At 40.5% G+C, this 12,977-nt stretch overlaps 1 protein-coding gene across 1 annotated transcript in view; it reads left to right on the top strand.

The window, feature by feature from the left end:
• Window positions 1-12,977, top strand: part of LOC131789335 (myoferlin) — a 42,695-nt gene that overhangs the window by 14,166 nt on the left and 15,552 nt on the right. Inside the window, exons 20-37 of the mRNA XM_059106432.2 lie at window positions 468-670; window positions 759-865; window positions 1,236-1,320; window positions 2,071-2,181; window positions 2,799-2,951; window positions 3,044-3,193; window positions 3,829-3,909; window positions 4,391-4,470; window positions 5,663-5,777; window positions 6,447-6,549; window positions 6,972-7,099; window positions 7,614-7,778; window positions 8,400-8,448; window positions 8,937-9,014; window positions 9,590-9,771; window positions 10,516-10,665; window positions 11,191-11,298; window positions 12,252-12,413. Coding sequence (XP_058962415.2) covers window positions 468-670; window positions 759-865; window positions 1,236-1,320; window positions 2,071-2,181; window positions 2,799-2,951; window positions 3,044-3,193; window positions 3,829-3,909; window positions 4,391-4,470; window positions 5,663-5,777; window positions 6,447-6,549; window positions 6,972-7,099; window positions 7,614-7,778; window positions 8,400-8,448; window positions 8,937-9,014; window positions 9,590-9,771; window positions 10,516-10,665; window positions 11,191-11,298; window positions 12,252-12,413 — 2,210 coding nt within the window. The remainder of the gene's footprint in view (window positions 1-467; window positions 671-758; window positions 866-1,235; window positions 1,321-2,070; window positions 2,182-2,798; window positions 2,952-3,043; window positions 3,194-3,828; window positions 3,910-4,390; window positions 4,471-5,662; window positions 5,778-6,446; window positions 6,550-6,971; window positions 7,100-7,613; window positions 7,779-8,399; window positions 8,449-8,936; window positions 9,015-9,589; window positions 9,772-10,515; window positions 10,666-11,190; window positions 11,299-12,251; window positions 12,414-12,977) is intronic.

The raw sequence follows: 12,977 nt of genomic DNA on the forward strand, positions 1-12,977 counted from the left end.
TGATAGAAAAACAAAATGCTGTTAACGGTGGCGTCGTCTATGGGACTGTCCTTTAATAGATCATTAACAAGAACCAATCAAAACGCCCGTAGGAGTCACCTTATCATATTAAAAAAAATTGCTCACGGTTGTCGCAATGCGCACAGTTTTTTGTAAAAGTACTGATTGGAAAATTCCCTTGACTCAATTTCGAGAAGTATTGCAAAGTGATAAACTACTTGTTCTTCGCTTGCTTCTGTTGCTACACTGTTGTTTGGTTTCTGTTTTGGTTTCTGATATGCAAATTTTAATTTTGTTACATGATGGTAGTCCATTGAAAGCATTCCTTGAAATAAAGTTGTTAAAAATTTTGGATTCCCATCCCCTGCCCCCCCTTAAAAAGACAAGTGCATATCACATCCCTGCCTTCTCATGGCAGTTACTTCCTCATTCTTCTGTCCTCGAGATGGTATGCGTTTTTTTCTCAGGTAACTATGGAAACCAGCTGGACTTGTCAGTGCCGCCCTCGTCGTCTTCTACGTCACCAACAAACGCTATATTTGATGGAAGCTACTATTACTTCCTGCCATGGAATGATATTAAACCGTGTTGTAATGTAGATAGCCACTGGGAAGATATCGCCTTCAGACTGGAGCCACGAAATATTCTGACACGGATATGTGAACAACTTGTGAGTTTTAACATTTCGCTCAACAGATGTGCCAAACGTTCCATTTATTTACGGAGGATTGATGTGTGTATTGTGATTTTCCAATTAGGAGTCAGACTTGGAAAAAGTTCAGCTGGCTGTTTCTGAGAAAGCAACTCTAACAACCGTTGCTGTTCTTACAATTAAAATGCTGGATACATTGATAGATAGCTGCAGGTAAGAAAGCTGGGAGGGTCATCACACAATCCGTCTCAGGAACGTTGAACATGTTGAGGCGGTTTTGTATCTATCAGTAAGTCTTGTGATTTTTAATCCCTGTTTTGAACTCCTGTGATCTGATTCTTAATTCTCCAATCTAACTACCCTGCATTTCTTTGAGAGGCAAAAAGAAGAATCTGTACCCGCTAGTTAATAAGTTTGTTTCCTTATGATCTCTTGCTTGTTGGATAATGTGTTGATTTTGCACGAGAAGTTATAGATCGATCAAGTGAGGAGAAGTGAACAGAACACATTCAAAAGATGAGATATCTTAGATCAACACTCAAATAAATACGGCTTTATTAAAGTGATCTCCTATGATTCGCAGAAAACCGCTTCCGCAGTTGGCAGCCAAAACACCCGGAATCAACGATCTTGATCTGAAGAGAAGAGACACACGAGAAAGTGAATTGGTCAGTGTGAAAGTGTCAAATCCACATCGATGCTAATTACATATCTTTGATTCAGAGCCCTCTTTCAATTGATTGTCGAAAGTAATCCGAGATGTTATTGGTTTTGCTTTTCTTTGCTCTGTGATTGTTCCAAAAAACCTCGCGCCACTCTCTCATCAAATCCGATGCACAACTAAAATCAATCACGACTTGGTCACCTGCGTCTCCCCGCTCTTTGGTTGGTTTCTACTTTGAGTTCACATTGGTTCCTAATAATATTTTCTTTTTTTCTTATTAGTAGATTTGACAACTTTGGTTTTGGTTTTAGCGGTACTTAATCGAAAAGCGTTCTAAAATGTGAGATTTTGTAAAGCCATCCCTTTTGGTTGCGTTGATTGTTTCATTTACTCTCCCGTATATGTCTCCTTGACACTCTGTTGGTGTCGCAATTGAGAAAACTAAACTGAACGTCGCGATATTTTGAGTCGCTCCTCTGCGAAGTAGAAAATTTACTTATTTACAGGAAAACTGTTAAATAATATTTTGCCTAAGGGGTACGTTCCCTCGCTCCTCGAGTGAGGGGGGGGGGGGGATGGTACGGCTACACGTAAGCTACCCCTGAGGAGGTGAGCCCAAACGAGAAAGGGATAAGGGTGGTTAGTGGTAGCGAAGATAACACAGTAAATGTGGTAAATGACGATTTGGAAAGTGAAAAGCAAAGTTCTTTACTTTTAATTTACAAATTATTGTTTCTACGTTTCTTTTAATCAGAAATGTATCATCGAAGAGGCCTCAAAACTTCGTACAAGTGCGACTGACGTAGATGAAACGATTGGAGTCGTGGAGGATTTTTTAAAGAAGCTTCATTTCCTTGCAGTAGAGGTACGAAACATGCTTGAACACAATACAGTAAATTCCTTTCATTCCCAACTCTACGAATTGACTGTGGAAAACAATTTCGAGTTGTATTGCCTTTTCGCTGCTTTGGCTGTTTTCTCTTTGATTGGACTACAAAACTCGCACCTCCCTCTCGGCTAATCAGATGCAAAACTAAAACGAATGGCTAACTATTTAACTATTAGACTTGGCTAACTCAATCGCAATGCTCCATGGGAATGCTTTTTATCATACCCACTTCCTTTACCTCAAAGTGGAGGTCGCATCCTTGATTAGGTGGATCTTGAGGCCCGGGACTCGGTCAGTAAGGTAACTTCAATGAGTTTTAAGCTATTGCAAGCTCCTTATTCTCAAGTCGAACATCTTTTAGAGGGTAAAATGGGACGTTAGGGCAATTGTTGGAATAATGATATACTTGAGGCGTTTAGGACCTCTTACCGCCGTCTGTTTACCCTGCGCGCACGCTCGTGTTTGGGTTTCGCTTAACGGCCCCTTTTCCGGCCACAGTCGCCTATTACACCATCGGCAGCCGCCTATGAAAACTTTTCCATTTTAAACCTCTACAGGCATGTTTTTTTAATCGTGTTTGAATGTCTCTAAAGCCGCAGAATAGTATGCCAGATGTGGTGATTTGGATGATGAGTGGAGAGAAGAGAATAGCTTATCATCGTATCCCTGCCTATGATCTTTTGTACTCAACACATGTAGGGGCTCGTGGAAAATACTGCGGAAAGACACTGGATTTATTTATGCAGGTAATTTTTCGAACAAACGTTGCCTTGCGAGCGGTTTTTAACGTTCAGATATCATCGAAGGAAAGAAATGAGTCCATTCTCTAACCTCACAGTACCCCGGAAAGAAACAGTTTAACCTAGAGGACTACCCAGAAGTTCCCGCTCAAGTCCGTGTCATGCTGTGGCTTGGACTTGAGAAAGACCAAGAGGCCTGGACTAACCGCCAAGAGACTGAGGGCGACTTTTGCGTATTCGCGGAAACGGTAAAATTAAGTTAAAAGTGATTTTTCAATGATTAGCTTGTAAAGATACACTGGGTGTAACTTTCATTATAATGACGAACCAATGCACATCGGAAGTGACTGCAAATTTGAAAGAGTACTTCATTTCAAGGGAATTCTCCTCAATGAAAAACGGAATCTATTTTTTACTAAGTTATTGGTTTAAAAATCTTTTGTTTCCTTCTCAGCCAAACAGATTAAGGACTAAAGGCAATTGTGACTTATTAACTCGCGTTTATGCGCTTGAGTTCTTATCAGAATGGTTTTAAATCAGTCATACAACTTCTAACTCTGGTCTCATTGAGTCATTCCTTTCCTCTCATTATGAGAACTTAGAGTTTGGTTTACGGCGCTCAAACAAATTGCGATCTGACATCCAACCCGATTTCATAGGCAGATCGCTGGGCAGTCTTTACACAAGGTAGGAATAAAAGAATTCAATCTATGAAAAGACTGCCAGGCGAAAAGCGTAATCCTTTTGCAAACGGCTTGGTTACTTTTTAATAGGCCACTAGTGACTAACGGTTCTATAGCGTATTTCCTCACGAGAAATCAACTAGTGGCTAGAGAATCTGCGTTCAAATGAAAAGCTATGTACGTTGCGCTTTTGTCCTCAGTACGAGAACCAAATGAGTGTGCTTGGTAACTGGACTGCTAAAGGACTCCCACGGCCTGCCTGGTCAAATGCTGGTGGAACGGTGAGTTAACTTATTCTCGAGAAAGTGACAGAGTTATTATTCCAGGGAATTGATTGAGTCCTCAGCTTCCACTGATTTGTTGCTGCGTATCGTGAAAATTACAACATCTACTCTCTCCCCATTTAGCAATGGATTTTGAATAGTTAAAACTGCTTTTTCGAGGCATGAGAGAACTTAACAGAGTAAACCTCGCTGGATTTCTAAAGGTCTTACCTTGAGAATGCCACGTATGTACAGTGCATACTTACACATACTAAAATGCCTCCATGAATTTGCTAAAGGCATTGGATTGCGCAACTATAGGTCCAGCCTAGAATAGTTCTGACCAAGGCTTAAATGTTTTTCTTTTTTCGTGGGAAGTACAATTTATTCCATGTGTGTTGGCCTTCACTCAGGAGTATATTTAGGTAACTCCTCTTCTCAGGATAAAGCGAAGTACGAATTTTAGGTTAGTGACAATAATTGTTGAATTATTATGCAGCTGAAGCTGTTAAAGGACTCGTTTATTCCTCCTGATGGCTGGAGTTTTGATGGAAAGTGGTTTGTTAATCCAGAGCTAAGGTGGGTCATTAGAGTTATAAATAACTTATTCTACCGTGTAACATAATAAGCTATGCTAGATTGTAGTTTGATTGGTTCTTACTAATGACACGAGCGTAGCCAGCCTGTAGCCCCGCAGCGCTGGGCTTACGATTTTTTTCCTCCCGCTTGACTCGAATAATGTGACTCTTACAAAGGTTGAAACAAAAATTGAACTTTCTTTACGACATACTTTCGAGTTATTAGATAACAAAGAAGCATCAAGAATTAATCTCATCACGTCAAAGCACTAGGTTAGCAAACTTCCAGATCTCTAAAAATGCCTACAACAAATCAAAAAGGTGGATACGCCCTTGTATGATATAGTGGAAGACAGACTACATTTTGACGTCACCCGTGATCTATTGCTGAACGGATGCATGGCAACGTGGAATCTGAAAACAAATCGTGGCACTCGAGGCATAGCACAGTGAATCACTAATATTCTTACCCAATTCTGATTTCCCTGTAACCAATGAACAGACGAATGGCAATTAGAAATTCTCCTTACAATATCACCACAGAATCATACATCAATATCATGAGAATAAAGGAAATGATCCCCAACTAAAGAAACTCTTGATTGTTAGAGAAATTCTCTTTGTCAGCACCGTGGTAAATGTACAGAGAACAGTATAGAGAATATGAATACTGATGTTAGGTTGTAAAGGGTTAAATGTGTGCGTAATTCAGCCAATCATCTAATATTCAATAGGTACATGGCGAGAGGGAATCTATTGGTTACGTAGAAATAGACAGTAATTTAGTTATTTTCAGTGTTAGAGGGTAGCATGGAACTTGCAGTGGTTATAGCACCTTTGCGTTAGCTAGGACTCTATGTTTTTCCTCTTTGTGCAAAACTAACTCGTGGATCTCTAGCGGGATAGCCTGTCTCAGGCTTTCTGTTGGAGGAAATGAGCTCCAAAACGGCTGTGGTCACTCGTGTTCCTAAAAACCACGAGCACTCTTTGTCACTCGCCTACTCCTTTTCCATTTACACTGATTTTGGGCCTGGAACATGCTATAGCTGAGGTCATAATAATGCACTGGAAATTTCTGAAGTACTGCTCACCAGTTTGGTCTATCAGTTAAGCAACCTCCAGAAAGTAGAAGGATTTGCTGTTTATCAAATACCATTTTTCTTATAAATTTGAACTGTGAAATGATCTTTTAGCTTAGCGTATGAAAAGGACTCAGGCTGTAAAAGTTTTATGGAGGACGTGTTTGAAAACGAAGAACGTTTTCCTGGGGGGCACTGGTCGCCAGCGTCAGTAAATTGGACAGACATTGTGAGTACCTCGTAGCAATACCAATACTAAGCTTTACGCGCTATATGCCAACCGATAGAGTGTCATGTTGTCCACTGAGCATGGAAACAATGGAGCTTTTACGCGTGTTTACTGGTATTACTTAATACGGATTCTTATAGAATGTGCGATCATGTAGTATTGTCCTTTAGCTCGCGTGTGTCTCGGTGTAACTTTTTTACATGCAAAGAGCGTAGATTACGTAAAGGGAGAACCTCGGTGAACATTCCCCACATTCAGTTTTGGAAGCAAGGTGTTTGTTGTCTTTAAAGTAAAGTAAAGGTATAGTAGGGTAGGTGCCGTTAAGGGAACAGCAAGGAAATCACCACGGCAACTGAGCTAGGCGACTGTCAGCACTACATCAACCAACTGGTGTGTGGAATGAGCACTTACCCTCAAAATGGAAGGGAAGGACCCTCAAAATGGAAGGGAAGGAGGGAAACGAAGCGAGAAAAACGCCAAAACAAATTGAGCGGAAAAACAGCGCTATTCCCTGAAAAACCTCACTTAAGCCCCCTACAACAAACTGATGGAGCCGCGGCGATGAATCGGTTTCAACCTTGCCTAAATTACACCTCGCGTAGTTAAACAGTTAAACTTTCGGACACAATTCATAGTTAACGGAAATGCACGTGATTTATTCCATTTTAGCACGGAAATGCTGCCACTGCTAAGGACTCAATAGTTGCCCCTGAAGGCTGGGAGTGGACTTCAGAATGGAACGTGGACACCAACAGGGCGGTGGATGAGGACGGTAACAAGATAATTGATAAACAAAAATGTTATTTGTTTTGTCACTTTCGTGGGAAGGCCAAGCTTTCTGATTTTGCACGCCGTGGTCCTATTACCATCGAGTTCTCTGTGGCTCATTGGTAAAGCATCAGAGCGAGGGTTTGGGGTTCAATTCAAAATGTTTTCTCTGTCTCAAAGTGAAAGGCAAGAAAATAAAAGAAGTGATCACCAACAAGAGAATCTTTGTCGCAGCGCCTTAGGAGATGTTTAGATTACAGCGAGAAGAGTATGCCTACTCATGTTAGGGTGTTAGGGGTCAATCGGTCTTAGTAAACTTTTGTCTCACCTAAGTGAAGTCGAAACTTTTCAAAAGAATGTCTTGGAAAGCTGACAGCTGTGCTGCTATGAACGTCATGATAAGACTGTTTTGTTGTTTGCTTTCAGGCTGGGAGTACACTGTAGACATAAGTATAGGAAGTTATGTGGCAGTGGAGAAAACGTATCATATGTCGAGGAGAAGGAGATGGGTTCGCAGCAGAAGCTTGATGAAATCTACCCACAAAGAGGAAAAGGTACAAAAGTATTTGTAAAAAACACTTGGAGGATTATTTCTGGGAAATAATATAATGATTCACTCTAGCGTTTAGAGGCGCCTTCTGCCTCTCACCCGGGGTGAGGAAGAGCCTACGGGAGGTTAGTTTGGGTGATAATTTATTTCTTCGCATCATTTCAAATTAAGCCAGCCCTTTGCTACAGACTTTGAAAGAGTAAGATTTCATCACTGCAGATTAAAAAAGAATAAGAAAACAAAACTGAAAGTTCTGAAATATTAAAAGAAGACACCCTTTCGCAAGGTTAATTTAAGAGAGTACTTTAAGGCAAGGAGCCACATGGCCTTGTAAGATCGGTTAAAAAATTTGGGAAGAGCCTGCATTTGGGTGTCTATTGGAAAGTGGGCGATTATTGTGTAAAAAGCCATTATGTGTGAGGGTGCGCTCGGTGTAGATACCGTGCTTCTGAAACAGGAGAAATTCCGTTTTGTTATCAATGTCCATATAATAAAAGTGCATTATCTGCGTCTTGTAGGGCCAGGAAAAGGTGGACACAGAGGGGTGGGAATATGCTGCAGTGTTTTCATCAAAGTTTCACAGCAAATGCCGCACTCGAGATTTGGTTCGGCGTCGAAGATGGCATCGAAAAATGGTTCAAACAGATCCGACAGCGCCAGCTGTGTTTCAAATTTCTGACGAGGTTTGTAAATCGGAGAGCGCTTTCACGGTTTAGAAAGCACGGAGTCTATGTTGTTGTTAGCATGAATGCCGGATCGAGAGGTCCAAGGTCGAACTCTGGCGGGTCCTTTGTGTTGTAGTGCTCTGGAGTAGGAATGGATACTAACAAACTGTTGGCAAAAATCTGAGAAAATGCTGGGGAAGAGGGGTAGGGGTAGGGTTAACTTTCGGTGTATTAGCGTTTTATCAAGGGATGGTAGGAATACGCTTACTCACTCAATGCTACAGAGAACTGGCTATGCGTTAGCGGTATGATCTAGTGAGAAAGTGTGTTCAATTGTCCTTACCATGGTCCAGTCGTGGGCGAAGTTCTGCAGTTGTTCTTTACAAAAAATGTTCTATCTGCAAAAGCCCTTACGGAAGTTAACCAAAAAAAAAGACACGAACTCTGCCTTACGGAAAAAAAAGAAGCAAAGATTCTCTTTTTCTTTAAAACTGAACCTGAGAATAAATTTAAAGTGATCAGAGGTAACTTAAAACTGTCCAATCTCGGACAAATAATTTTTCTCGTGCTAATCATAGCTTCTGACTGGACCAGACAGTTATGAAGTTACTCTAACAAAATAGTAAATCTGTTTAACAGGGTAGAAAGGGAATAATGATGGTGCCCCGGATGTTCATCACATTTGAAAGTACGTAAGATAGCTTAAGGAACACTTATTTAACTTTAAAACTAAAATGAATTTTAGGAAAAATAAAATTGTTCTTTACACGTAACCGTCCTTCATAAAACACGAAATAACCAGCTGGTAGAAAAGCAAACCTTAAGCAATTCGTGTCCTTGTTAATCATCAAGAAGGATGCATTTGCCTTGCAACGTTGAGTTTTAAGCTATAAAATACACGACAGTTTGTATTTTACTTCAGCTACTTGACATGTTAGTTTTTAATCGATATTGATAGAATGACCATTACTAAATTTAACCTTTATAGTTATCGGGAATTTGTAAAATTTCAATGGAACATTTTAGCCACAAAAATTAATAATTTGGTCTCGTTCCAAGGACTTTCATAATAATACAGTTTGTAATTGCTCCCCCGCCTTACAAAACGGTTTATCTCCCATAACTTTGCCTTTTCAGTGACATAGACTCAAGTATGCATTCATGGTTATTTTACAGAACCTCACAAGTATCAGCTGAGAGTGTACCTATTTCAAGGGCGGGACCTCCTGCCTGCAGACCCTGATGGACTGTCTGGTGAGTGTAATGTGGCAAGGATGATTCAGTGGCAAAATGCCTGGATGTTGATTATATCTCGTTCTTCATTAGGTCGTTAGCTTAAGTCGTTTTGATATGATACATTGCTTGCTGAACCACAAGAAATAAAATGTGACCAGCTCTGGAAAACACAAGATAATATTGCGAATGTTAGACCTTGACTGCGAAAGTCAGTGTAGTCTGAAATTCCAGTGTAACAGTACTGAACAATTGTATGAAAATCTGTTCCACTTAGTGCCTGGTCACTTCGCCGACATGTTAATTCTCCAACGCCATTAGTCAACTCGCTGACACCGTAGATCAATTGGCCGACATTTGTCTTTGTTCTTTGCCAAAGAAAAAAGATGATGATGTTACCGGGTAACAAATTCAGGAACAAAAATTAGTGTGGCGAGTTGATCAAAGTTGTGGCGAGTTGACCACTTGTGGTGAGTTGGCATTTCGGTGAAGTGGCCGGTAACCTTCTATTCAACCATCAACTAATACAACAACATCAATACAGTAAGGTGAAGATTAATGCTTTTTTCACTCTTGATTCTATTTTTTCTGTTTAGATCCCTATGTCCGCATTTCTTTTGGTACTCAGAGTCAGGTATCAGAGATCATTCACCGCACATTGTGCCCCACTTGGGACCAGACTCTCATCTTTGAAAATGTCCACATCTACGGTAGTCCTGAAATCACTGAGGCATCACCTCCACGTGTCGTCTTGGAACTCTTTGATCAAGACCCTGTGGTAAGACGACTATAGTGACATAATCGTGCTATAGCGTGATGTCTTAACCCTTTAACTCCCAAGATCTGATTGTTAATTCCCCCCTCTAACTGCTGTACATCTCTTTGTAAATTAGTTAAGAGAATTTGATGTTGAAATAAGATATCAAATTTTACCTGCCAAGTCTGGTTATTCTCATGACCTGTCTGCTGGATAATTCATGGATAATATAGGGAGAATTTACACGATGGTCACTTCTTGACGTTTCAGGGTTAAACGTAACTTTCCGGGGAAGGGATATCTCTATATAGGTGTTACCGTGTTGTTAATATGAGAATACTCTTCAAAGATTTTCCTTCTCCACCCAGTAAGTTGTCTGAACGCGATTATAACGCTTAATCGTGTAGTTTGATCGTCGGGGTAAGAGTAGTCCTGCGAAGGATTGTTGTCGGTAATGGTGGCTGACGTTTTGACAACCTGAGCGGCTGTCATCATCAGGGTCGTGTGAAGAGTTCATGGCTGGTGAGTGTAATAAGTCTGGACAAAGCAAAGCGATGAGGCGAGAAGGTAGGAGAGGAAGAACCGAATAAGGACAAGTAGAAGGAAGAGGAAGGCTTTTTACCCATTATCAAGAGAAGTGCAAGTCTGCGAAGTCTAACCTTCGTATAAGAAGTGAAATTAAGCACCACTTGCGCTCACAAACTTGAACGGTTTTGATGTTCTTAACATTCCTTTCAAATGTGAAGACATTTTTTTTCTTACTAGGGTAGAGATGAGTTTATGGGTCGCTGTGTGGAGTCACCTGTTGTTAAATTAAATGGCCAGGCACCGCCAGCTCCAAGACTTCTTTGGGAACCAGTGAAAAAAGGCACGGAAGATGGCGGGGAAATTTTGGTTGCGTTCGAGCTTTTCCTGGTAAGTGTTGTGGCATATATGGAGAAGAATTTTTTTCTTATCTTAAGTGGCACTTTGCTCTAGCTACTCGAGTTTACCTGTATCTCTTGGTCCTCAAAACGTCCTTCTCAAACTTGATCTCTGCCTTTCTAGTCAAGGAAGGGTGCAACTAAGTTAACAATGCACATGAAAAATTACGTGCTTCTGATTGGCTGAAAACGAGTGCAAAGTTTTAACACGAGTGCAAATTACGAATAGCGCGCACACGCTTTCAAAATTTTGTCTCTCCTGACTCTGCGATGCTATGTCATGTACATTATTGACAAGAAATAAGTGATTTCTCTTGCAAATAGGTGTAATAAGCTCTTGTAAATTTTTCAAAGAATACAAATTGCACTTTCCCTACGGGCTCGTGCAATTTTGTTGTCTTTGAAAAATTTACTCGTGCTTATTACACCAAATTGCACTCTAAATCATGTTAGTACCAATACTAATTGAATGCTACAAACCTTTATGTGGTTGTTTTATTTTGTATTTACTCCACAGGACGAGGGAGCTGACTTACCTTACTTTCCACCCACCAAAGAACACAAACCGTCATTGTACATGGTACCCAGTGGAATCAGACCCGCGGTTCAACGCACAGCTATTGAGGTATGAAAACCAGGGGCCTGTTTCTCGAAAGTCCCGATAACCTAACAGGCCCGAAGCCATATTTTATAATTAAAATGTAAAGAAAAGAGAAGTTGGTTTTGGCCCCTTTACCAGTCCATTTTGTTTCTCTAAGCTGATAGTTTTATTGTAAAACTTTTAAAATCATCATCCTGAATGAAAACAGATAAGCTTTACGGGCCCATTAAGTTACCTGGACCTCCGAGAAACGGGCCCCAGTACCACTAATCTACGTGTGTGTATGTTGGTAGCAAGCCAGTAAACTTTACTTTTTATCTCTTACAGTTTGCTCATTAACTTTCTCTCATTAGTTTCTTCTGACCTCCGAGGTTCTTCGGTCGTGGACACACCCTTTACACCCTTACATCAGTATGCATATTCTCCAAACTGTTCTCTATATATTTCCTGTGGCACTGACATGGAGAATTGAGTTTTTTTTAAACAATCAAGAGCTTCTAGTTACTGATCATTCTTAGTGTTCTCGTGCCTTAATGTGTGATTCAGGGGTAATACTGTAATGGGAAAGTAAATGCTAATCACTTTTAGGGATTTAAGGATTAAATAACGCAAACTACACTCAACTCGAAATTTTCATTAAAAAAAAAATAATAATAATATATAATTTTTTCAAGTTGTGGTTTATTGTTTGCCATTCTTGTCACCTGTTGGTTTTTTCTTGTTCCTTTGGTTTTTGTTTACATCCATAGCGATTACATAGACTTAACGGTGCAGAAAACTAAGCACAACATCTTCACATACTCCTTGAACAAAAGACAATTCTTTCGAGGAGACATTGTACATACTACTTCACAGCACGGGCTCTATGTTTTGAGTGGCGGAGCCATTCGAAGGGGGGTGGGGTGGGGGAGTAGTTTACTTCCTCATTAGGCTTAGTGCAATTTAGTTCCACCTAAATTTCGCTCTTTTTATTACAGGTCTTATGCTGGGGCGTTCGAAACATGAAGAAGTTTCAACTGGCCAATGTCTCCTCGCCAAGCATCGAGTTCGAATGCGGAGGTCACGTGATTCAATCGTCGACTATTAAGAACACTCAGAAAAATCCCAACTTTGACGAACCGCTGTTCTTTTTTGACACGGTAGGGATTGCCTAGCTTGGTTACCCAGGATCACCATCATTGTTGTAGAGGTGATTCTTGCTGGGAATTAGTCACTTGTGGTTGTACTTATCAACCAGGATGATGTGATATGCTATGTAGTCATTTGGAATTTCCATTACTCAATTGCATGTAAAAGGGGGTGAATTTCTGGGGAAAATGTGGTGCTGCGTCGAAGGGGAGTGTTAAAAGATAATTAAGTTTTATCAACTGACTTGATAATGTAAATTGACCAAAGTAAAGAGTTTCTAAAGCTGTCGTCTCGAGCGTTAGCCCTTTTCAGAGCAAATAGAGGAATTGTGGGTTGTGTCATTGTGGCTGTGTTCTCTCTGGTAAAGGGCTAACGCTCGAAACGTTAGCTTCAGAAAAATTTTACTGTGATCAATTAACATTAACAACTCCGGCAGTTGTTAAAACCAAGTAACTTTTGAAAGGTATTCATCGACACAGAGATACAGTGGCTGACTCAAACGAGCGTCACCCTAGTTTTCTAGCATCTCATTTTTGTTGTTCAACCTACTCTGCCAAAGACATTGGTGGCAGTTA

This window comes from Pocillopora verrucosa, chromosome 1 (assembly GCF_036669915.1).
Source record: "Pocillopora verrucosa isolate sample1 chromosome 1, ASM3666991v2, whole genome shotgun sequence".
Taxonomy (NCBI): Eukaryota; Metazoa; Cnidaria; class Anthozoa; order Scleractinia; family Pocilloporidae; genus Pocillopora; species Pocillopora verrucosa.